This window comes from Phymastichus coffea, unplaced genomic scaffold (genome assembly GCF_024137745.1).
Source record: "Phymastichus coffea isolate CEN01 unplaced genomic scaffold, Cenicafe_Pcof_1.1 PCOF00004, whole genome shotgun sequence".
Taxonomy (NCBI): Eukaryota; Metazoa; Arthropoda; class Insecta; order Hymenoptera; family Eulophidae; genus Phymastichus; species Phymastichus coffea.
Genome location: NW_026706815.1, coordinates 6,418,663 through 6,445,110, shown reverse-complemented (window position 1 = coordinate 6,445,110; position 26,448 = coordinate 6,418,663). Strand labels below are relative to the sequence as shown.

The following is a 26,448-nucleotide window of genomic DNA, read 5'->3' as shown; positions in this document are numbered from 1 at the left end:
TTAATTCACTTTGATATATATTATATTGTTATATATTTTACATTATTTGTATACATATTGTTTGTAAAATTATTATTTCGATGCTTCATATGACATGGCCTTGAAGAAATAAATCATATCATACTTCTCCCTTTCTTTCCGAACAGAATTATAATTTACAACGTCAATAATGTGTCATTAATCTAAATAAATATTGAAAAACATCAATAGACACAAATTTAAATTGTAACTAATATAATTTATTGGAAAATATTAAAGTAGCTTCGATATTCTATAATAATTACTCCTACAGAAATTGAAAAATTGAAAATATTTTGCAAACAATGTACATTACCAATTGCACAGCCGCTGTATCCATAAGAAACTCCAGAAGGATCAATCATATATATTTCAGGGGTATTATCTTCGTAGGAACTTAAAATAATTGAACAGCCATATGGTCGAACAGATGAGTATAATGTATATGCATGCATATACATAGATATTCTGTCATTCAAATATTTCAGTGGAATGCCAATTCCATATTGGGCTCGATAATTAGCAGCTTCTAAGCGAGAAGTTTCAACAATTTGGCGAGCGTCGGAGATCAAACCGGATATGGCCATACCAATATGTTTGTCTATATTAAACATTCGTTTATTTGTGTGAGGTTCATACAGTTTTGATGTTATTAGCTTTTCAACAGCAAATACAACAGCATCTTTTCCTTTCAATCCTATAACAGTACTAAACAAGAGAAAAAAATATAAAAATTACAAATTTGTAAAGATATTGTAAAAATTATTTGTACTGAAATAATTGATTTTCATTAAAGATTTATTATCTGAATCAAACTCCATGTTCGAATCAATTTCTCTTAAAGAAAATATATAAAAACATTTTTCAACTTTTTTGACACTAAACTGATGCGCTAAAATACGTAAATAGAACATTACGATACAAGCGCGGGAAAGTAGGTTCTCGTCTCGTGTGGCATTCTCGCTCGAGCGAAGCGAGTGTGGAAAGATATACGAGACGAAAAAATCTTTCCCGAACATTGGTCGTACCGTATTGTTTTATACGACGTATGGAAAGTGCAATTTCACAGGCACACACAAAAACAATGTGGGTTGTTTCAAAGATGGCACCTATGTACCCTTATGTTTGTTGGTGCGCTAAATCCGAATCCACAGTCAGAATTGGTCCTACACCCTTCAGTTACTCGTAATCAGGGTAAACTACCCCTAAAATTGAGAAAATCCCTTCTAAAGTTGGATTTTTCCGTTTAGAATACATTTTCATAGATAAGTTGAACCTCGGTGTATCAACTACAGTTCTGTATTTTAATGGCCTGAAATTTAATTTAGGTGTTTCAGAGTCATGCGACCCCCTAAGGTCTGCATAAAACCACCCCTAATACGGAAAAATTCTTGATACGGTAGAAAATTGCGGGGACTGACGGAAATATAGTATCCGGTGCCAAGCTTAGAGAATAAAGTTGCACGTATACTCAGGTGCAAAGCATCTTTTAAAGGTTTTCGAAATTCGCAAGCCCCTAAGTCTACAGAAAACCACCCCTAATCTAGAAAATTCCCTGTCTAAACGAAAAACTGCGTTAATAGTATAAGAATATCAAATGCTGAGTAAAATTGTACCTACTCTCAGAGGCAGAACAGGATTTAGAAATTTTCGAAACTCGCAGCTTCCTAAGTCTGAAGAAAACTGTACCTTCATCCGGAACACAATATAGGAATTTCAATTCGAAAGAAAAAGAATTTCCTTTTAAAGTAACGGTAAGAAAAATTTTGATAGTGAAAAAATTATTCTGTGTCTGCATGAACTAATTCTGTATTACAATTACAGTAAAATAGCCGTAAATTATTTCAGAAATTCGTCATTTTCTTCGTTTGCACCGAACCCTCGTCTCTTCAAACGATCTGTGTAGTGGATTTCTTTTTCTGTTCTTTCCTTTGGTTTGAATATCCCTCTTTAAAATCCAAGAGAAATTTGCCATCATGTTTATGTCCCATCTTCCATGGTATCTACGTTCCATTTCCTGTATATCCTGATGAAATCGTTCACCTTGTTCTTCACTGTAGTCCCCGAGATTTGCAGGAAAATAGTCCAGATAAAAATGCAGCAAATGTAATTTCAAATTCATCAAACAACCCAATTTCTGATAATTCTCCAGCAGTTCATTAACTAGAATCTGATACTGATCACTTTTTTGATTTCCCAGGAAGTTTTATGCTACAGCTTTGAACCGGATCCATCTCGAAGCTTCAAAGCTGAATCATTGAAGCTTCATCTTTGAAGCTTTCTTCTCGGTATCGTTCATTCTCGAAACAAAGTACTGATCTGCAAATAAGGTTCGAATTTGTGGTCCGTTGAAGATTTCTTCTTTTAATTTCACATCGCTCATTCCCAGAAATTTCATTCCCAAGTATGCGAAACAATCACCATCTTTGTTTAGAGCTTTGACAAGCTGTTTCATAAGACCAAGTTTTATGTGAAGTGGAGGCAAGAGGATATTTGTGGGCTCAACCAGAGATTTACGTATAATATATTTAGAGCCTAGTTCCATTTCTCCTCTCCTAGAACATTCATTTATAGTGGTTGATTCGATCTTTACTATCTCACAAACAGATGAAGCAGGGATATTTAGTGAATCCTGACTGTTGACCAAGAATAAGTGGTGCGATCTTCAGATCACCGCATATTTTCTATTTGTGCTCTACGTATTTGATCTTCTCTAGAACTATTTCTAAATTCTTATACGTCTCTTTGAGCTTGGTGGAATGTGATATTAGAAGAAGTGCGAAGGTATTTTCATCGTGAAGAAGAACAGCTTTGAGGTTTCGCTTCGAGGAATCGATAAATACTATAACCTCTATTCCTCGTCTCTATAAACATTTGGTTTAATTTCATCTATGAAACCTTTCATATCCGAACAATATACCAATGACTTTCCATTATCCTTCGTCAAAAATTTCCTGAAACTTTGTTCTGTGTTTGGGTAAGTATAAGCGGTTGTTCCTTTCGATAGCAAGTATTCCTTCTTCAGTGCTACGACCAAATGTTCAGTTCCACCCTTAGGCAGTCCTAGTTCACGAATGAGATCGTTCAATTCCTGTTGAGTGAAAGTCTGATGGGTTGCCGTTTTCGATATGATATATTCCCCATCTGCATCGTATTTTACACTATCCTCCTCGAAGCTTTTCTCATTCCAATCATCATCTTCCTCTTGTGATGTTCGTATCACTTATAAATAAAAATAATTCGAACTCTCGTAATCTAGCTAATGAGTAAGAATTTGTTTCTGATGATTTTACTCTAATTGTCAAGAAAATAGATAAGTGAAATGAATATAATGAATAAGTAAATCAAATATATATAAGTAATTGCAATATATCGAGGAAAGTCAGACAATGCCCTAGTTTCTTATGATGCGAATTGTCCCATAAGCAGAGCTAAAGTCTTTCTTTGATAGAATATAATTTGGCCCAAGTTTCTTATAGCGCGAGATGTTCTATAAGTCGAGCTCAAATTATAAGGAAAGGTTAGTCTTGCTTAGTAAATCACAATGAGAGAAAGAACTTAGGTGTTAATCCAAGTTTATTCAAACTCATGCGCTCACTTTGCAAGGCTAGAAGTGAATGAATCAAGCCTGTGCAAAGGTGGGCCTATTTATACATAGATTTTCCCGCTTATTATTGCAGGAGAGATTTCATCGAAAATTCGAGAGACATTCGCGAATTTTGAGAAATGATTTTTCTTAATTTACAAGTAAATAGCCATTAATATTAAGTTTTTAACACATGTAAATTTTACAGAATTAGTTATTTGTTGATTTTATACAGTATACAATTATCGCCAATAGTGTCGTCAAAAGTTATTAACTAATAAAGTTAATTAACGTGATATTACATTATTTACAATAGAAAATTGTTAAAATTTCATATAACCTTAAAGTTGATTAATTTTGGAAGTATTTTCCAAAATTAATTATTTAAATTAATTAATAACATTTGAATTATGACTAATTTTTCATATTTGTAACGGTTTTCTTGTAATCTTAATATGCGATTATTAGATTAATTATCTAAGATTTCTAAATCATAAAATTGTCATTATCAAGTATTAACTTAATATTTTCGTTCTATATATAGCTTATTGTTTAAATAAATTATTAATTGTTTATTTATTAATAACAGTTGTTATTTAGCTGTTATTAATGAAACCAATTCTTACTCATGTTCTATGCTTATTCATTTTACATATAAATTATTTATATTTTTCTAATATTTCATATGTTAATAAATAAATTAACTTTACATATTGATATTCATTATTAATTTATAATTGAATGAGATATTGTGAATCTGTATGTTAAAATCTATATAATCGATACTTTGTTATATTCAAATTATCTATAATTAACATATTTTTCTCAATATTATGGATCATTATATCTATGTCTATTATTTGTGACGTCACGCTATTTGTTTTGACTCGACTCTTATTTGTATATAGTCGCGTAAACAGTGAGGTAGCGCCACTTAATGTATTGTTTTGACTAAACAGATAAATACGTTAGACTAGTTGCAGTCATTTAATAATTTAATAAATAGCTCATATATAGGACCGTTACACTCTTCTAAATTATCAATATCCATAGGTTCATGTACCGTTCCTTCCTCTGTTTCTGTTTTAATCGGCTTTTGCATCTTCGATTTGTTGTTGATACTGAAGCCTGCGATGTTTGCAGAAATAGCAATCATCTTTACAAATAGGTTTTGACCATATCAGTTTGACCGAATCAGTTCATGCAGACACAGAATAATTTTTTCACTATCAAAATTTTTCTTACCGTTACTTTAAAAGGAAATTCTTTTTCTTTCGAATTGAAATTCCTATATTGTGTTCCGGATGAAGGTACAGTTTTCTTCAGACTTAGGAAGCTGCGAGTTTCGAAAATTTCTAAATCCTGTTCTGCCTCTGAGAGTACGTACAATTTTACTCAGCATTTGATATTCTTATACTATTAACGCAGTTTTTCGTTTAGACAGGGAATTTTCTAGATTAGGGGTGGTTTTCTGTAGACTTAGGGGCTTGCGAATTTCGAAAACCTTTAAAAGATGCTTTGCACCTGAGTATACGTGCAACTTTATTCTCTAAGCTTGGCACCGGATACTATATTTCCGTCAGTCCCCGCAATTTTCTACCGTATCAAGAATTTTTCCGTATTAGGGGTGGTTTTATGCAGACTTTAGGGGGTCGCATGACTCTGAAACACCTAAATTAAATTTCAGGCCATTAAAATACAGAACTGTAGTTGATACACCGAGGTTCAACTTATCTATGAAAATGTATTCTAAACGGAAAAATCCATGTTAAGAAGGGATTTTCTGAATTTTAGGGGTAGTTTACCCTGATTACGAGTAACTGAAGGGTGTAGGACCAATTCTGACGGTGGATTCGGATTCAGCGCACCAAAAAACATAAAAGTACATAGGTGTCATCTTTCGAATAGCCTACTTTTTTTTGTGTGCCTGTGTTTTGAATGCATGTTTTCTACCAAGCACGCAGAAAAGACGCACTTTGCGCACGAAGTATCGAAAAAATATTTTCTGAGTGATGATAACCTATTTTAACTCTTAGAATAATTTGCATGAAAAAAAATTACAATTTGTGTAAAAAATTTCTTTTCGTGTTTCACGTGACAAAAATTATTTTGTAAGTTCCAAGCATTGTAGTATCAGAATTTAAATAAAAACACTTGTTTAATTGGGTAAATCTACTTATCCCCGAGCATCAATTAGGATTCAAGAATAGTCACTCCACGATTGTGTGAGCAGGTTAACCGAATAGTGGCTGTGAGTAGGAAGGCGTTACAGGACAGAAAGTATTGCACTGGAATATTTCTCGATGTCGCACTAGCATTCGACAGAGTATGGCACGAAGGATTGTTATGCAAGCTCAAGAGATTTCTCCCTGTGCGGCACTACGAGCTACTTCAGTCATACCTACAAAATAGAACTTTTCAAGTCAAAATAAACAAGTGTAAGTTAAAAAGCCATCTAATAAAGGCCATCTAATAATACCACAAGGCAGTGTTTTTGGCCCAACGCTATATTTCTTATACACTTCAGACCTACCAATATCAAATAACATCGTGACAGCAACATATGCAGATGACACAGCAATTCTATCTGTACAACCAGAGGCAACAACAGCATCCAAATCAATTCAAAATTACATAGATAATCACCTCCAAAATTGGCTTAACTCGTGTAGAATAATAGTTAACCCTTTAACGCCTGAATTGCAGTTCTTCAGTAGTCCATGTTTGAGGTAGTGCCAATCAACGTAAAAATGATAAAAATGTCTGAAAATTCATACTCGACTATTTTCGGGTATGCTCTTTCGATTGGCGTGGTTAAAAATTTAAAAAAATTTAAAAAAACCATTAAATTTTGCAATTTAAATAAAAAAAGCACGATTTTTACAATACATTTTTTTTCAAACTCGATTTTCACCTGGAACCACCTGTTCATTTCACGCAGAACCTTTCAAAATCGTGCAATAATACCTCGAACTTAAAAGTTATGGACTTATGATAATAAATTTTGGCATAAAAAATTCAAAATGGCGCCCAAAATGGGTCAATGTCAGGGTACATTTTCATTATTTTTTTTTTCACGAACGGTCAATTTTAGAAAAAAATTGTATAGAATAAAAAGTGTTTAGAATCACTCAAAAAATACGCCTGAATTTTTTCAAAATAGTTTAAAGACTTTTTTAATTTTTTTTAAAAATTGTCAAATTCAAAAATCCAAAAACTTCTCAAAAAATTCTGAAAAAATTCACACTTACTCTTTGAACGATTTTAAGCAACTTTTCTTCTATAAAATTTTTTCCTAAAACTGATCATTGTTGACTAAAATGGGTTAAATAGAAAAAATTATTTACTTGTTGAACGAAATTACATTTCTGTCCACAAAGCAAATTTTTTTAACATTCTTTATTTAGTTTACTTTCCTTACTTTTTCTTTTCTTTTTATTTTAAATCTGTTTTATATATTTTTTATAAAATGTAGCAAGTATATCAAAGTTAGTTATTTTTATTCGATTACTTATCATAATAATCAGTATAATTATGTGTGATTACCATATTCTTGATTCTCACATATTATAGGGATTAATTTTACTTTATTTATTTTGAAGATTTAAAATATTGCTAATGATTTTTTTCTGAACCGAAAATGTCGCAATTATTTCAAAGATAGTTTCTTTTATTATTTTTCATGTGCTCTATAATTATACGTGATAATTCTAACATATCATAGTAATTATTTTTACTTTATTTGTTTTCAATATTTTAAATATTTCTACTGCTTTGTTTCTGAAACATATTGTAAAAATGCCAAAGAGAAAAAATGAAACATCGGCTTCTGCTACTGTTTCAAAAAATCGTCATAAAAAGAAATACAAGGTATCGTCTAGTTCGATAGAATTTGATGAAGAAGAAAATTATGATGAAGCTGTTTTTATTCCAAATCCAGATAGTTCTGGCGAATCTGATGGTGATGATTCACGTTACGAAAATGACGATTTTGATGATTCTGAAAATGAAGTCGAAGAGTTTTTTCCAAGTTCATCTTATAGAAAAGTTCTCCAAGGATATGAACCTTCCCAGAAAAAACTTGAAGATGACCATCAATTTGTTTGGGTTGACGGAGAAAAGAAATATCATTCTAATCTGAAAAATGAAATATTACTGTCAGAAAAAGATAAAAACTTCATTTCCCAATGCTCTGACTCCAAACTATTCGAATTGTTCTTTTCTACAGATATCAAACAATATATAATCGAAGCTACTAAAATAAATGGATATGATCTGACTCCGGAAAAATTGAATGCATTTTTAGGTATAATAATATTTACCATGTTCAACAAACGTTTATCCCAAAGAGATTATTGGTCAAAAGATCCTTTTCTTGGATGTGCTTTAGTACCTAATGTTATGAGTCGCGATGAATTTGAGGAGATAAAGTCAAAGCTCAAGTTGTCCAAACCAGAAGACGAAGATTCTAACGATAGAGTCTGGCGTGTTCGATCTGTTTTCAACATTTTTAGAAAAAATCTTCTTATTTTTGGAGTTTTTGCAACGGCTCTTTCGATCGACGAAATGATGCTAAAATTTTTTGGAAAAACTGTGTTGAAGCAATTCATCAAATCAAAGCCCATTAGATTTGGTATCAAACTATGGGCTTTATGTAGTGCAAACGGGTATGTGTTTGACTGTGACATATACTGCGGAAAAAACTCTGAAAATAATGATTTTTTACCAAAATGTGCATTAGGCAGCCGTGTTGTCATGCAAATGTTGCAAAATGTTTTGGAAAATATATCAATTAAAAAGCTGAGTAAGTACCACGTTTATTTCGATAATTTATTTTGCTGCCCTGATTTATTAGTACATCTACACAAAATTGGAATACAAGCAACAGGCACGGTTCGAGAAAATCGTATCAATGTAAAAAACAACGTTGACAAAAAAGATAATAGAGGTACATATGCAGTCAAACATGATACAGAAAGTGGTATCAACTTTATAACTGTTGTAGATTCTAAGCCAGTTTCTATTTTGTCAACTGCCGCAGGTGTTACTCCTCTTTCTATAGTAAAACGTTTTGACAAGGAACAAAAGCAGAAATCTGACATATCATTCCCCCATGCATTTTCGGTGTATAACAAATTTATGGGGGGAGTTGATATTCATGACCAGCGATGTAATAAGGTTGTGCCTATTGTGCGTTCGAAAAAATGGACTTGGATTATACTCATGAGAATGATTCAATCAAGCATCACCAATTCTGTAGTTTTGAGAGACTTGACCGATTCAGAAGATAAAAAACACTCTACAAAAAGCTTTGCACTCTCATTAGCTAAACATTACATGGCGAAGAAGGATTTCAAAGGACATAAGTCAGAGATTGTACAAAAGTTTAGATATTGTTCGGGAGAAAAATGTGAAAAGCGAACAAACAGGATTTGTGAAAATTGTGAATTGTATTTTTGCAAAATATGTTTTGATACAATCCACTGATAGTCATTTAAAATAACTTTTTAAAGTTTAAAAAACGTAAACCTTTTAAAAAAATTATAAAAAAACGTAAAAAAAATTAAAAAAAAATAAATAAAAAAAAAAAAAAAGAAGATTCTCGGAAATCGTCCACCTCCAAGTGGTGAGAATCGGGCAACATTGTTGATAAAGACAATGGCAAAGGGCGATCTTGATCTCTGGATTATATACTTACAAATATTACACCCAGACTTGTATATATATGCCTGTGTGTGTATGCAGATTTTCGGCCATGTAGTGCACGAATAATTTTTTCTATTTAACCCATTTTAGTCAACAATGATCAGTTTTAGGAAAAAATTTTATAGAAAAAAAGTTGTTTAAAATCATTCAAAGAGTAAGTGTGAATTTTTTCAGAATTTTTTGAAAAGTTTTTGGATTTTTGAATTTAACAACTTTTTAAAAAAATTAAAAAAGTCTTTAAACTATTTTGAAAAAATTCAGGCGTATTTTTTGAGTGATTCTAAACACTTTTTATTCCATACAATTTTTTTCTAAAATTGACCGTTCGTGAAAAAAAAAATAATGAAAATGTACCCTGACATTGACCCATTTTGGGCGCCATTTTGAATTTTTTATGCCAAAATTTATTATCATATATAATCTAACTTTTAAGTTCGAGGTATTATTGCACGATTTTGAAAGGTTCTGCGTGAAATGAACAGGTGGTTCCAGGTGAAAATCGAGTTTGAAAAAAAAATGTATTGTAAAAATCGTGCTTTTTTTTATTTAAATTGCAAAATTTAATGGTTTTTTAAATTTTTTTAAATTTTTAACCACGCCAATCGAAAGAGCATACCCGAAAATAGTCGAGTATGAATTTTCAGACAATTTTATCATTTTTACGTTGATTGGCACTAACTCAAACATGGACTACTGAAGAACTGCAATTCAGGCGTTAATGGGTTAACGAAAATAAATCAATTCACACCGCATTCACCTTCCGTCCATCTATTACACTAAATGACAAATACATGCCACAAAAAGACCATGTCAAATACTTAGGCATTCACTTGGATAGAAGGCTCACATGGAAACAACATATATTTACAAAAAGAAAACAACTAGGATCAAAATGGAGAAAAATGTAGTTGCTAGTTGGAGCATAATCCGAGCTAACAATCGAAAACAAACTCTTGTTATACAAAGCAGTACTGAAGCCAGTCTGGACTTATGGCATCCAACTATGGGGAGCCACTTCGAACTCGAACATTGAAATACTGGAAAGGTATCGATCGAATGTCCTACGCAGCATAACAAACGCGCCTTGGTTCGTGCCAAACGAAAACATTCGAAAAGAATTACAGATTAAAACAGTAAAGGAAAAAATAATCAATTTCTACAAAAAATACCACACCAGACTGCAAAACCACTCAAACGAACATATTAGCAAACTGCTGTCGGAAGAGATTACCAACACTAGACTTAAGAAACATAAAATGATGAACGACGAAATAGATTAAGTTAATTATGCAAAAACTGTAAACAAAAACAGCATACTCACTGAAGTGTTCTGTTATTTGGATTGTGTATGTCAAATAGTAGAAACATTTGCTTATTGTCTCACTATGTGAGACAGATTGTAAATTTACATGGAGTTAATAAAAAAAAAAAAAATTGAGTGAATCATTCAATTTGCACGAATAAGTAAGTAGGTATCATAATTTAAATAAGATATTCAGTTTAAATACATACCATAATTAATTACTGCTTTCGATAGACTGTTAATCAAAATTCGAAGAACGTAAACTAAATAATAAAACCTGATGGAACGATCAGGTAAATTTTTAACAAAATAATCTTTAAAGTGAACAGTTTTTAAATAGATAAATGCATCAAGTGATGTATCAATAACGAATAACAGAATTAATTACAGCATTACATATCCTTGGCATTCTTTCAATCAGTTTATCCAATTTTGTATGTTGAATATTTTTTCACTCTTTTTTAAGATTTCCTATAAATCAGATGCAGATTTTGAGCAACACTTTCTTACAGATCGATCAAGTTCTTCCCATAATAACTTGATAGGATTTAAATGATGCAATTTTAGTGGCCAGTGCATAACTTTAAGCTTTTTTTTGTTTTTTCAAGTTCGACAAATTACTTTTATATTATTTCGAAGTGTGCTCAAGATCGTTATTCTGTTAAAATTCAAAGTGTTGTCCAACTAATCGTAACCCCAACGTCACTGCATACTTCTGTAAAATTATTTTGTAACTTTCTTTTATCAAATTTCCATCAATTTTAAGATCGGCTACTTTTGTTCCAGCAAAACAATCCCATATTATTGAACCACTACCATGCTTTACACTAAGAACTATACAATCATCAATATATTTTTCGTTGACTCTTCTTCTTACATAAACTCTTCTTCTTGTGATGAGAGCAAGCGTTGCGTTTTCTCGGCAAAGCACGATCGCCAGCGTTGGGCGCATTTAAGAATGCGCCTAATGCATGGTCTTTGTTTCAGCCGACGGAGATTGCCGAGCGAGGCCGAGCCGGCCCGAAGTCATTAAGTGGACGACAGAGAGAGGAGTTAGAAAAAAAGAAAAAGAGAGAAAGAGGGGCGTGCGTGCCCCATGCAGGATTAGGTAGGCGCGCGACGCGCAACCAATTAGCGCTTTGGCCGTCCGCCACCTAATAAGTAGGTCAAGTGGGGAGAGAAAAAGAAAGCGAGGAAGTTGTCGATTGCGGAAACGAGCGAGCGGTCAGACGGTTTTAAGTCGGTCTGACTGAGAAAGGAGCTGAGACGAGAAACCGAGAGAGACAAAGGACAAGTGCCTTTTACTAGCATCTTGCACGGGACGCTACCTGAAAGGAGCCGACTAGGAGTCACCCAGCGACGGCCATCAACATCATCCACAGGGCGCAGCCAGACTTCCCCGTTCCCGCACAGCTAAAGTCAAGGCCCACTCTCTTTATTCTTTCTTTCTCTCTCTTTCTTTAGCGGTATGGCACAGCGAGTAGGTGTAAAGATCAAGTAAGTGGCAAGGCGTTAGCGCGCCGGCTACCTGCTTGCAATTACGGCCGGCATTATTTGTTAAGATAGTGTACCGTCAAGGCGATCCGTCGCCGGGTGGTTTTCTCTTAATTTAAGTAGGCTAAGTCGGTTTGTCGTCAAGGCGGTCACCTGGCGGGCGACACGTTCTGAATATCGGTTAGATTTTATAAACGTGGTTAATATTAGTTAATTTGTTCTTCGTTCTTTCTGTTGCGTAGTATGTGTTAAGAACATCGTCGTGTTCAATAGTGTTTAAGGCGTGTTTAATTAGTTGCATTCATTAGTGAGTAAGATTTTGTAAAGTTTTTAGTTTGGTAATTATAATAAGAAAAAATTGTTCTATGGTATTTGAAGTGTAATTTTTTTTGTATTGTATTTCTTTACCTTTTCCTCTCCCCTCTATTGCTATGAGCGAGTGCGCCTGACTTGCCCATCTTTAAAAATTGATAACGATGCAGTTTCGTTACATTCTACTTCCAACTATTTTTAATTTTATTTTACCAGATCAAAGGTCTTTCTTCCAATCATAAAACTTTTTAGTTTCTGTATGGCTTTGCCTACTGCAAGCGTTTCTTTTTATTAATACTTCGTAGTAGTTGTATTTTAACAGCAATTTGACAAAGTCCTTCGTCTCGAAGACGTCTTTTTACTATACTCAAACTTACTAATTTTCCTGCACATGTACATTCATATCGGCGATAAGTTCTGGGACTGCCATTTTCCGATTTTACAAACGGACTTGGTAAATGTAATTGTCTTCTTTGACAGTAATTTTTCTTCTTGACTTTCGGCGTCTATTTTCTACACTCTCTGTTGCATTGTACTTTTTAACATTATAAGCGCGTGTGCGTTTATCCATGTTCAATTTTTTTGCATGACAAGGCAAATCATTTGCAGTCCATGAAGTGCAATGGACACCTAAACTTCTCGATTTCACCAAGTCATTACACAGTACGAAATTCGTTATTCATGCTCAAAATATTCAGTACCAAATGATACGTTTGTAGCCAGAAATATAGAAATATTTAAAATGCATACTTGGCTTGATAGAAGAGGGATTTTGTAAACACACTTTTTGTAAATACGTTCATTATTTTTTGTTAAGCATGATGGAACTACTAAGGAGAGGAAGGGAGATGTCCCTCTCCGATTTTCTTAAAACTTTGAACATCAGTAGATTATCAAAAAAAAATAAATATATGTTCTTTTAGTTGCGGATACAATGATTAAGGGCGTGAAAATCATCCATAATGTTCATCCCTAAATATCGCAATTAAAACATTTTTAGAGATATTTTCACTTCCAATCAATATTTTTAAGTCGAGTATTTTTGATTCGACGAATCCAATATGAAATTTTTATTGAATCTTTTAACTTCGATAAATAGTGACTTGTTGACGTCGCTGAATATCAATTTATAACCATATTTCCAAAATTCATAATATTGAATCTAATATCGATAAAAGAAATTGACAATGAGAGTGAAATGTGTAATTTTTGCAGAAAATTTTTACAGATAATTTTGTAAGACTAAAAAATTTTTTTTTATTTCTTTTTTTTTTTTATTTAGCGTTTTTCTAGTAAGGCGTGCAGACGTACCAACACTGCGCTCTCCCCGAAAAGTTAAAGTATGAGCCTATCAGTGAAGTGACACTTAAATTCACAATTCCATTTAATAAACTCAAAAAAAAAGAAAACAATGGCCGAAATGGTCACTCAGTCAGAAAATGACAACATCACTATAAACAAAGAAAATTGGAAAATCGTACGTGGTAATAGACAAAGAAATAGCCAGAAAACTAAACCCATAACAAAAAACAACAAGCAAAATTATCGGATTACTGGCTAAGCAAAACAAGAACCAGGTACAAAATACTTCAAGTTAAAAAAAATCATAGTGAAGAAGAAAACAACAAATCAAATAAGTTGAAAAGCAAATCCCCTCTGATCTTCACTTATAATGTAGAGAATATCAAACCGTTAGAAAATCTACTGAACTCAATAACGAAAGAAAATTACACCTTAAAAGTGATAGGACTAAACAAAATTAAAATTAAGCCAACAGCTACCGAAAAATATTTGCCAATTACTACTGCATTGAAGAAAAGAAACACGTTCTTTTACACTTACCAGCGCAAAGAAGAACGGTTTCAAAGTTATATTAAGAAGTATTCAGCCGTCAGTTGATACAGACACATTAAAAACAACCAAAGAAAAACATAGATATAAAGTATTGTAAAAGGCTGTCGTTTAGTCGATAATCTCCAGAAAGTGCCCTTATTTCAACTAGACGAAGCCTTGTTATCTATGTGCTCAAAGCACAGTAACCTACCTTGCCTCGGAGTGCGCCTGCGCAGAGTCTCTTCGCTGTTCCGAGTTGGGTTCCCCCAACTCGCCACTTGGCGGCGCTGTCACTCTTACTAGTAGCGCTTGTGCGGCCGCCACCGGGACCTAAGTCATCGACTCGCGTCTATCGATAATCGCTCGATTCGTGCTTCGCAACCGGCGAATTCGAATCCCCTGAAAATAAACACTGGCGCGACCTCCGGACAAAGGAAAGACACAATAACGACTATCTAACTCGGAAATAATGATTAAGATGCACTTTATTAAGCTAATTAAATTACACGGGGAATTGGCCGAGAGACTTACGCACGCACGCGTGAATGACAACACACGCTGATCGAGAGAGAGAGAAAAAATATACCGCGATTACCGCGAACTGCCTGCTCGCACGCAATAAACAAATTCTTCGCGCTCGCTGCGCGGATTCGCACGCAAATTATAACAATTAACAACGGGAATTAAGGTGCACCTACCGCGATATCGATGAGGATACGGTGGCCAACCGTATCCGAACAACAAGTTGTTAGACGACTCCTCGATGCTCGCTATGCTGCCTCTTAACCGTTGCCGCTGTTGTTGTTGCTGCTACTAATGCTGTTACTGCTGCTGCTACTGCAGTTGCTGCTGCTGCTGCTGCTGCTGCTGCTGCTAGCACACACCCACGCAAGTTCGCAATGTCAATTCGCACGAACGAGAAACTCACGAGAAAACTCGGGAAGGTTGGAGGTTAGATCGGCCGGCGACCAGACTGAGTGGCACAGTCATACTACCGGTCGGAGCCTCCCCTCCCGGTCATTGCCCCTTACGCTCTCTCTCTCTCTCGGACCGAACGCGGCTCCTCTCGCTCAGCCGCTCGCTAACCTCGCGCGAGTCTACGATTTTCGGTAATCGTTGCAGTATTAAGTATTCATAATATAAGGCATCGCATTAAAAAATTACCATTACCGTTATTCACAGTTAAAATTGAGCACGATTATAAAAGCCAGAAAATTTATGAAGTAAACCGTCTATTAAACACAGTAATCAAATTCGAGCCACCAAATGTTAAAAGAAAAATTTCTTAATGTCAAAATTGCCAAAAATACAGGGATACAAAAGACTATTGTTATAAAAGTGCTGTATACGTGAAATGTCCTAAAGAAAATCAAACTAAAAAATGTGTAAATTAAATAAAAAATAAAAGATGTAACATGTGCAAACTGTAAAACAAATGACATCGCAAACTATAAAGGATGCCCAGTTCGTAAGCAATTACAGCAAAAACTATTTAACAGAAAAAACGTTAAATCAAAATACTATTCAAGTTCCTCAAAATTCAAATTCAAAGTTAAATGCTAACGTTAATAAAGTTAGACCAAATATAACATGTGTACAGGTAATATCAAAACGAAACGATCAGAGTGAGATAGAAATATCAAAATAAACAGTTGTTTAAGCAGAGCTAAGTAGGCATACTAATGAAGTAAACACAAATAATAAACTTGAATATATGATGGAGCAGCTGATGCAAAGAATGGATACTATATTCAATCTTTCAACTGTTCTAGTAAACAAAATGCTATAATGAGCAGTCTATAACTCGCTATCTAGAACGCAAACGGTTTCATGCAGAGGCATATTGCATTAAAAACATTTTTAATCTATGAAAATATAGACATAATGTTGATATCATAAACACACTTTACAAGTAAAAACTATCTTAACATACTAAATTACAATGTACATAAAACCAATCATCCGTTTAATAAAGCACACAGAGGTACTACGATTATAATCGAAAGAAAAATAAACCACTACATCCACTTACACTAGTGAAATCTATTCACAAGCAACCAATGTAATCATCAAGGATAAAGACGGACCGATAAAACTATCAGTTATTTACTGTTCTCCAAACAAAACAATTACAAAAGAAAACTGGACTGACTTTTTCCACACACTTGGAAATCGCTTTATAGTAAGAGGCGATTATAATGCGAAACATCCGTGGTGGTGATCAAAATCATCAACTCTGATATACAGAGGCGGAGTACTCTATGATATACTACAAAATAATAACTATATTCCGATATCAATTGGGAAACCAAAATAATGGCCTATAGATATAAACAAGCTTACGAATTTGATTGACTTTGCTATAGTGAAAGGTATACACAAAAATTATTTTGAAGTGTCATCATGCTTGGATTTATCATCAGATCATTCACTGGTACTAATTACTTTACACCACCAAGTATTCAATAAAGTAATCAATAACATAAAACTTGACTGGAAACATCTATGCTCTTTACATAGATGAACGGATAACACAGGCCGACAAAAAATTTTATTAAGAACCCGAGTATAGTTTTCCGAAGGTTTTTTACGCGCTGAATCCGAATCCGAGGTCAGAATTACTCTGGTGGCTCCGGTTTTCGAGATATCCTAACCTTAAAGTGCAAAAAACGCGATTTTTGCCTATATTTGAGGTTATGTAGCAAAGAAAAGAAATTTTTTTTCAAAAAACTGTATACATCAAATTAAAGTATGAGTTTTCTTCTTTCAAATGCCGTTGAGTATGCTCGGATATCTTTTTTTTCACGAAGTTACACAAATTTGAAAATTTCAAATTTTATGAATTTAAAAAGCACCACACCATTCAGCCCAAGCTATCTAACAAGTAACCATATTAAAGAGCCACTCACCAATTTAAACCAAACTTGGAAATATGACAAAACACTACAAAATATTACGAGCATCGTGCTTCTATTTACAAAATGCTCTCTTACGGGTAGAAACCACCCCTGCCAACCCCTAAACAGGCTCACCCACATAACCCTGGGTAGAGCAAGTTTAATTAACTGCTTTTTGATAAAAAAACTCATTTTCTAATCACAGGTATGCGTACTAATATGATCTAGATAGGCCTCATCCCCAAATACCTCCTCAACCCTTCAAAACCAGCCCTCCCAACCCCTAAGCAGGCACACCCACATGACGCTGGGTAGAGCAAGTTAGCCAAGTGCTTTTTAATGAAAAAATTTAATTTTTCAATAAAAAATGGGCGCACACATCTTTACCTAGATATGCCTCATCCTACTTTTATTTTCGACCCTTAAACCCACCTTTACCTTCTCCTAAGCAGGCTAACTCACGTAAACTTGGGTAGAGCATGTTTAATTAAGTACTTTTTGATAAACAAAGTAAATTTTTAACCACATATCGGCTTACTAATTACACTCTTGATATGTCTAATCATTATACGTACACCATTACAACCCTTAAACTACCTCTTTAAACGCCCAAGCAAGGTACCCTACCACTGTTCACCTGTATCATGGTGAAAAGGAGATCAGTTGTGCTACCGCGCAGCCTCTTTCATCCGACCAATCACGTTCTCATCCAAATCGCCGCCATATTAATTTCTTAAACTAAGCCTGTACACCCTAAAATCTAATACTCTAATCCAACTTTTTTAAATATTCATCATCTCAAATCCACTCACCCCGAAATTCATACACACAAAGAATCGATCAGTGACTTGTTTTTTCTTTTAGGGCCGGGTGTGTAAGCGTGAGTTTCGTTGGCTCGGGATGTGTAGGTTTGAAGTGGTGAGTTTTGCTTGTGTGAGAAAGTTGAGGATCTGTGAATTTAGATGAGGTGTATTAGTTTGTGGATTTTATGATGTTTTGGACTTGGATGTGTACGTGCATATGTGTATGGGCGGCCTCTTGCTACGTGAGTTTAGGAGTATGTTGTGGACTAAATACGATACTGTTTTGTAAGAATTTTTATTTGAACTTTTAAAAATTAAAAATGGTTTATTACCGCTCTCAGCCGAACCCAGAGTCACGAAACGTGGACGTGGCGGTATTGACTCCTTTCGTTTTTTTTTTGTTTTTTTTTCATTTTTTATATTTTTTTTTATTTTTTTGAGAATTTTAATTTTAATAAAATTAATTCCTTCATCGAATTTCACATGATTAAAATAGCTTACCCAGGGTTCTATGATTAGCCTGCGCAAGGGTTTTTAAGGGTTGTACATGTATACAGGGATAAGGCATATCCAGGTTAAGATGTGTATGTCTATTTGTGATTAAAAAATTAATTTTTTCATCAAAAAGGATTTAATTAAACTTGGTGTAACTAGGGTTACGTATATAAGCCTGCAAGGGGTAGATAGGGGTGGCTTTTAACCCTTTTCGGCATACATTTTTCTATTGACTATTCTGGCTTAAAATTTCTTACTCGGGGGTTTTCGGGGTCGCTGAATACGAATCTACAGTCAGAATTTTCATTTTTGAAAATCCAAGATGGCAGATTCAAGATGGTGGATGAAAATCATAGAATTAGCATATTTTTGGTTGGAAATTAGTACTCGGGGGTTTTCGAGGTCGCTGAGTTCGAATATACTACCAAAATTTCGTTTTTTCAAATCCAAGATGGCGAACGCCAGATAGCGAATTCAAAATGGTGGAGGATATTTTTTTGAAATCAATATTTCGCTCGAAAAATAGTAACTTGAAGGGTTTCCAAAACCCCCGAGAATGAGTTTTTTTTACCGAAAAGCAGTTGATTAATCTTGCTCTACCCGGGGTCATGTGGGTGTGCCTGCTTAGGGGTTGGAAGGGGTGGTTTTAAAGGGTTCAGCAGGTATTTGGGGATGAGGCTTATCTAAGTCGAGATTAGTACGCATACCTGTGATTGGAAAATGAGTTTTTTTTATCGAAAAGCAGTTAATTAAACTTGCTCTACCCAGGGTTATGTGGGTGAGCCTGTTTAGGGGTTGGCAGGGGTGGTTTCTACCCGTAAGAGAGCATTTTGTAAATAGAAGCACGATGCTCACAATATTTTTTAGTGTTTTGACAATTTTCCAAGTTTGGTTTAAATTGGTGAGTGGCTCTTTAATATGGTTACTTGTTAGATAGCTTGGGCTGAATGGTGTGGTGCTTTTTAAATTCATAAAATTTGAAATTTTCAAATTTGTGTAACTTCGTGAAAAAAAAAGATATCCGAGCATACTCAACGGCATTTGAAAGAAGAAAACTCATACTTTAATTTGATGTATACAGTTTTTTGAAAAAAAATTTCTTTTCTTTGCTACATAACTTCAAATACAGGCAAAAATCGCGTTTTTTGCACTTTAAGGTTAGGATATCTCGAAAACCGGAGCCACCAGAGTAATTCTGACCTCGGATTCGGATTCAGCGCGCAAAAAACCTTCGGAAAACTATACTCGGGTTCTTGGTAAGATATTTTTGTCAAATTCTGTCGGCCTGTGTAATGTGCAACGTTCCTCTTAAAACAGCTAATAATATAAAATTCACTTTACGTAATTCTAACTGAAACTATTCACAAAGTTTTAGCTTTCTTTCTTTTTCTACATCAAAACCAAAATTTATTACGCATTGCGTTATTATTTCTGCCACTATATTGTCTAACGATCTTTCTCCGTCATTAACTATAAACTTAATTTTCCATCATGGTTCGAATCAACGGTCGCACTGACAAGCATTGCATTATTTTATTTATTACTTATTATTTATACGTATTACTAGACGATATAACTCTGTGCAAACATTTTATACTAAAAAATATATAATATTATAGAAAGAAATATATATTTAATTTATAGATTTTTTTGACATCAAAAATTGCTGACATGAAAAACGGAGGCTTGCAATGTGTTTGAGAACAAAGCACATCAAATTTTTTTCACTAGTGCTTGTATAAATTAGCAGGTACTAGGAATCGAATCTGGGCCTACCGGGTGCGAGTCCATCGCTCTACCAACCGAGCAGGCCCCAATTTTATAATATAAATTTAAAAGTCAAAAATATGAATCCTTTATATAAGAGCAATGTATTAACGATAAGTTGACATACTTATGTTTATGTGATACAATTGAAACTTCAAATTGAATTGGAACTTTTATAAGACTCTTATTTATGTTTCATGATACACATACGTAAAAATAAGTTATTTTGATTTCAAATAAGATACAGTTTTATAAACATGATAAATTACCACAGAAGTGAAAAATACTTAACAGTGGTTTGCCATGGCAGTTTCACATCCGACCACTCACGGTGGGAGGGAATGAAAAAGAAGTTTCGCTGCCATGCCGATGAAAACTGAATTAGTAGTTTCTTTCAAAATATAATTACATGTTAAAAAAACCTGGAATCAGAATCCTAGCTGATTGTCTACAAGTTATTTCGGTAATGTACTAAGAAAATTTTTTTTTTCCAATTAAATAGCAATGGGCTCATGTTTTTATTTCCAATTATATTTTTTTCTTTTTCTATATTACTTTTAACACTGAATCTCAAATAAGCAACAAATAAAGTATGTAGTGGTAATGAAAAAATTTTTTTTTTAATTTCAAAGTAATTATTTTATTAATAAAGGCATTTATATAACAAACGAGTATAAATATATCAATAGAAACACATATTTTTCATGAATATGATATCACAACAAAAAATTAACATATTAAAAATAAATTGCAAATTTTTGTACAACAAAAACGTCTCATGAATCAGCAGGTCTCTAATTATTTACAAATGTCTAGAAGAAAATTGAACTACTGCTTTATTCAATCTATTAATATATAAAGTACTATGCACATTATTAATTTTATACTTGTTCCAATACTTGAGAAATTCCCTATGGATCGATTCACCTGCTTGTTCTGACCACAATCCTAGGCCGCTATTAGAATCTAAGAACGCGAAACACTGTTCAAGATGTGCTGCGAGCACGTGAATTTTCAATGTTTCTGATATTTCCGTCGCTAAAAAAGATTTTTGCAGTTCTCTAATCTGTAATCGTAAATTTTCTTGAAACTTGACATTACTCCTCTTGACTGAAAAGCAACTTTCAACTATTTTATTCATAGCCTTTAATGATGTAACAAACGGCACAAGTTTCAGTTTACCAACATCACCGCAAATTTCACGATCAAAAAGTTCATCCGATCGTTTTAACATTTTACGGCAAGCATTACCCTCAAAGACATCTCCATGGTAATTTTTTGAGATGAGATTTAATTTCATTGGCCAGATCAAAGCTTTTTATTTTCCTAGAAGAGGCACCAATCCATTCCAAAATATGTGGTTAACAAAACCTTGTAAAAGGTGTAACTCTGGAAGAATACATTTTTCTAACACATAAATTTCATCACTCTCTTCAAACAAAGGATTATTCACAGTACTATTACATTTTTTGGCCAGTTTTTTATTACTTCCTAAACAGTTTTTAAATAGTTCGTAATCTTGTTTTAAGTCACCGTAAGTTTTCAATTTAAAATTTTCAGATTCATCATCCATTAATTCTTTGCGACATTTTAGATCATTTAGTTGTATAAAGCAAAACGGACAGGGGCTAGTTGCAGTAGCAGTCTGCATTCCATTTACAATTAGTGTCAATTTAAAGTCAGCAACAAACTTAAAAGAAATGTCGTTGATTTTAATCAGATCAAACAATATTTTCACGTTCTCGTAAGTTTCTTTTATATCGGGAACGATGCACAATATAATCAATTTTTTTACACTTGTCAACTTGAACTTGCAACTTGAATGCTCTTTAGTGTCAAGTTTTACTTTTTTACTGGGTGGTGCACCGTCATTATCATTTTGAGGAAAAATTGACAAACAAATTTTAAAGAATTTTTGACCTCCATCTGCCATAACTTTAAAACAAGGATAACCAATAATTTCTCGTTTCTTCATAACTTTTTTAACCATTTTTTCTGCGTTTGTCCAGATAACAGGCCTTCTTTCTTTGTTACTATTATCAAAAACATCAAAATTAAAAAATGCAATGTCGTAAAGGTAATCTAATTGATTTGCATTTTCCGATGCATGTTTGATGTAATGACTTGGGACAGATTGCCTCCCAGATTTCGACCTTAACATACTAGTTAATTTTTTCATATGATTTAAAGATACATTTGTTTTAGTTTGAAACTCGTCTAAACTTTCTTGAGAAAAAGAAACACCATTTTTAATTTGATTTGCGTCTTTAATATAAACTTTCTTTTTGCAACCACCTGTACTCATTTCAATGAAATTTACATTAGAATTTGGTTTGTTTACTTTAGCGAGAATGGTAGTTGCAATTTGCTCTTGCTGCTGTGAAGGTAAACTGTCGACTATGCTACTAATGTTTTTATGTCTTATGTCTCCATGAATATTACAGCGATGTTCCTTACCCTTACCTATTTTCGTAAAACAATTTTTGCATAGTTGGATAAACTCTTTTTTTTCATCACTGATTGCTTGCTCAATATTTGTAGTACACTTCACTCCATACAGCCCATTTGATTTGTCTATTTTTTTCGTTATAGAACGTTTTTTACCAACTTTAAGTTTTACATGCCCTCTGTATGTTGCTGTCTGGCAAATATAACACTCACATTTTATGTCTTGTATCGAATCACCTTTTGTTCTTATTAATTTAGGTAGCAGTATATCTTTGTAATTTAAAATCACCGGTAGCGGTCGTGAAGAGTCGCCATTATCATGTTCTGCTAGTATTTTACGGCACGTTACGCAAACATTTGATGGGAATTTCTGATCTGATAAATCGAAATTTGCGTAAATATAGTTTTTGATTAGTTTTTCACTCCCGATAGAAATACTATAATGTTCTAATTTCTTTTTGCCTACTACTATTTTTCTACCGCAGCACGCACACACTTTCTTTCGGTTTTCATCGTGAGTACAAGTAGCATTTGGCATGGTGATACATAATTGGTATTGTAACTGACAATGCTTTTACATGAAAAACGAAAGACAAACTGCCAAGAAGAAAACATAACGTATACTGATTCACAGACTGGCTTTGCAAGAAATTTTCACATATCAACACTCAAATTATTCCAGTACGTTTGTTTTGATTATGTATATTGTGCAAACGCTCTAAATTCTATGTATTTACTTTTTGTTTTGATTTAGAAAAGTAGCCGCTTAATTTTTGATTGATTTTATAGAGAGAATTTTGCATTTAATAAACAGAGCCACCAATCAATGCATTCATTGTGTAAATATTTTTTTTGTTATGTAATAATATAAATATTTTAAACTTGAACATGTTTTTACCATTATACTCCCATAAATATGTATTACTAATACATTATCGTTGCTCATTAATGATTCAGTGTTAAAAGTAATATAGAAAAAGAAAAAAAATATAATTGGAAATAAAAACATGAGCCCATTGCTATTTAATTGGAAAAAAAATTTTTCTTAGTACATTACCGAAATAACTTGTAGACAATCAGCTAGGATTCTGATTCCAGGTTTTTTTAACATGTAATTATATTTTGAAAGAACTAATTCACTACTGAAACTACTAATTCAGTTTTCGTCGGCATGGCAGCGAAACTTTTTTTTCATTCCCTCCCACCGTGCACTGATGAAGGAAAATTATACAATCAATTATAGTTTCCCTGTTTACTATTAGAAGTAACATAAAAATGAGTATAAAAAGATATAAATAATTAAACTAACATAAATAAATAGTTCAAAATAAATAAATAAAAATGATAGTTTACATTTCGCATATTTTTAACATAAATTAAAAATTTTATAAATTTACATTTTAATTAAAATTTTTAATAAAATAAAATTGTTAAGATCCGGAAACTTTTCTTATTTCAATTATTAATAGATAATTATGTCTTCCTGAAATTTATAATCGAGTTCTCACTCTGAAAATCATTTTAGTCAGAAAATAAAGAAAACACTAAAAGAATATCTATAATACTAAATAGGTTTTAATCAATTTTATTTAAGTTATTTTTCAGGCCTTGGCCTGTATTTTCCAATTTTCTCCTTAACATATGGTTTATGTGGGTCTGGCTTTTTTTTTCGCTCAAATCAAGAAATTCATGGTAAACAGTTATGACGTCATGGCTTTACAAACATTAAAAGTAAATGTTTCGCCTCGTCTCTTATTTCGCCTATGTATAATCAAGACAGGTCGAATCTTGCTTCTTGTTAACTCAACACGATTGTCGATGATACTTGTTTTATATTTTGGATTACAAGTAGCATTTGGAGTCAAATCTTCTCCGACGTCACAAATTCACCAAGAACTGATCTTATAACTCACTAGAGAGTGACTTCTTATGGACCATTTTGTCCCTCCATCCAACAAATGACATAATAGGAGAAACTGCTCTGAGCGCTCTGAACAAAGGTATAAAGATCAGTGTACCGGCTCATTCAAGCCATTAATTCGAACGAATCAACCAGTTTCGGATCTTACTGAAGCCTTCTAGCATTTTATCAGGGATAGAAGTACAACTACTTTTTTATTTCTAAAAATATTTGCTGTTATTTTTTATCATGATGTTTTGATAATAAAATAATGCACAAAAATAAACTAAAAAGTACAAGTTAATGAATGAAATTGAATTAAATGCACGAGCTTGCTTTCTCGAGCGTGCGTAAATCGAGTCTTTGCGCACGGAACATCGAAATAATACAAGAACAGTACTCCTAACGAATATCATATTTAGTAAACAATATAACAATAGTACTAGTATAGCATACTATACTTTATTCACGAGTACGATTCACGCGTATGTATAAATTCTATAGTGTGAATTGTGAATGACTAACGAAAATTACAACTCGCTTTATTCTTGACACGAGTGTGTTAATAAGCACAATTACAGGAGTAAAGGTAAGTAAAACATTTTTTTAAGTAAAGATTACTTTGGAAAAGAAGCTTAGTTAGTTTTTACATAAATTATATTATTTATCTTAACTTTTTTTATTCTTATCTAACGTAGCATCAATGCTAATCAATACTTATATCAATACTAATGTGCTAAAATTTGAAAAATCTTTGTTAATTAAAAAACTAATTGCATAGTGCATGCTAGAACTCACATACAAATGCAGTTCAGTCCTGCCTTAATTATTCATTTGTTTAAACCTTTTTTGTTGTCGTTTATTAATTTATCGCGTGAACGTGTTACTATCCGTGATCAAGGTGCGTGTACAATATACCGCCGCGGAGTATACTGATATGGTATTATGTCTTGGTTGGGCGGAAGGTAATCGCGAAGACGCAGCTCGGGAATGCCATCATCGTTTTGAGGGTATAAAAGAGAATATGCCAACACCTAAAACTATTGCGGCTACGAAACGAACGTTACGCAAGACAGGCAGCACGACCATGCGGAATCTTGACGGTGGGCGTGCAAGAGAGCTATACGATGACCTTCACGATTCGGTAGTCGAAGTTTTTCACTGGGACCCAACCAACAGCTTGCGCAACGTTGCCCGGGAAATGCGAGACAATTTTGGCATGAGATGCTCGTACAGTACGGCAGAGCGGATCGTGAAAGACGACGGACAACATCTTTATCATTATAGGCGCGTTCAGGAACTTGGTAAATTTTGATGCTAATTATTTAAAATATTAATTCATATAATTTGGATACCGCAAATCAATATTTTTAATTAAATTATTTAAATTTTGAATAAATATTTTATTTTTAAGATTAAAAAATTTAAGATGAACCATAAGATTAATATAATTCAATATTTTAAAATATTATTTCTATTGCTATATTTTATTGAAGAAATAAAATTACTATGATAAATTGAAGAAAATAAATAAACACAATACACGAGGATGGTCCGATAAGTACTTAGCCTACAAAAGAAAAACGAAAATTTTGGAAAAGTGCCGTTTTATTTTTGAAGATAGTCTCCTTTTATTTCGATACATTTGGCCCAGCGATGCTCCAACTTCTTTAACCCGTCTGAAAAATACGTTTCCTCGAGGTCTGAAAAGTAGGCTTCCGTGGCAGCGATTACCTCCTCATTCGACTCAAATTTCTGCCCGGCGAGTGACTTTTTCAAGTTTGGAAACAAAAAGAAGTCTCACAGGGCTAAATCTGGATACTACGGTGGATGGGGCAGCAGTTCGTAGCCTAATTCGACCAATTTGGCCATGGCGACGGCGGAGG

At 33.4% G+C, this 26,448-nt stretch overlaps 1 protein-coding gene across 1 annotated transcript in view; it reads right to left on the bottom strand.

The window, feature by feature from the left end:
• Positions 1 to 26,448, bottom strand: part of LOC131666809 (proteasome subunit alpha type-3) — a 161,043-nt gene that overhangs the window by 55,593 nt on the left and 79,002 nt on the right. The window contains exon 3 of the mRNA XM_058939750.1: positions 335 to 726. Coding sequence (XP_058795733.1) covers positions 335 to 726 — 392 coding nt within the window. The remainder of the gene's footprint in view (positions 1 to 334; positions 727 to 26,448) is intronic.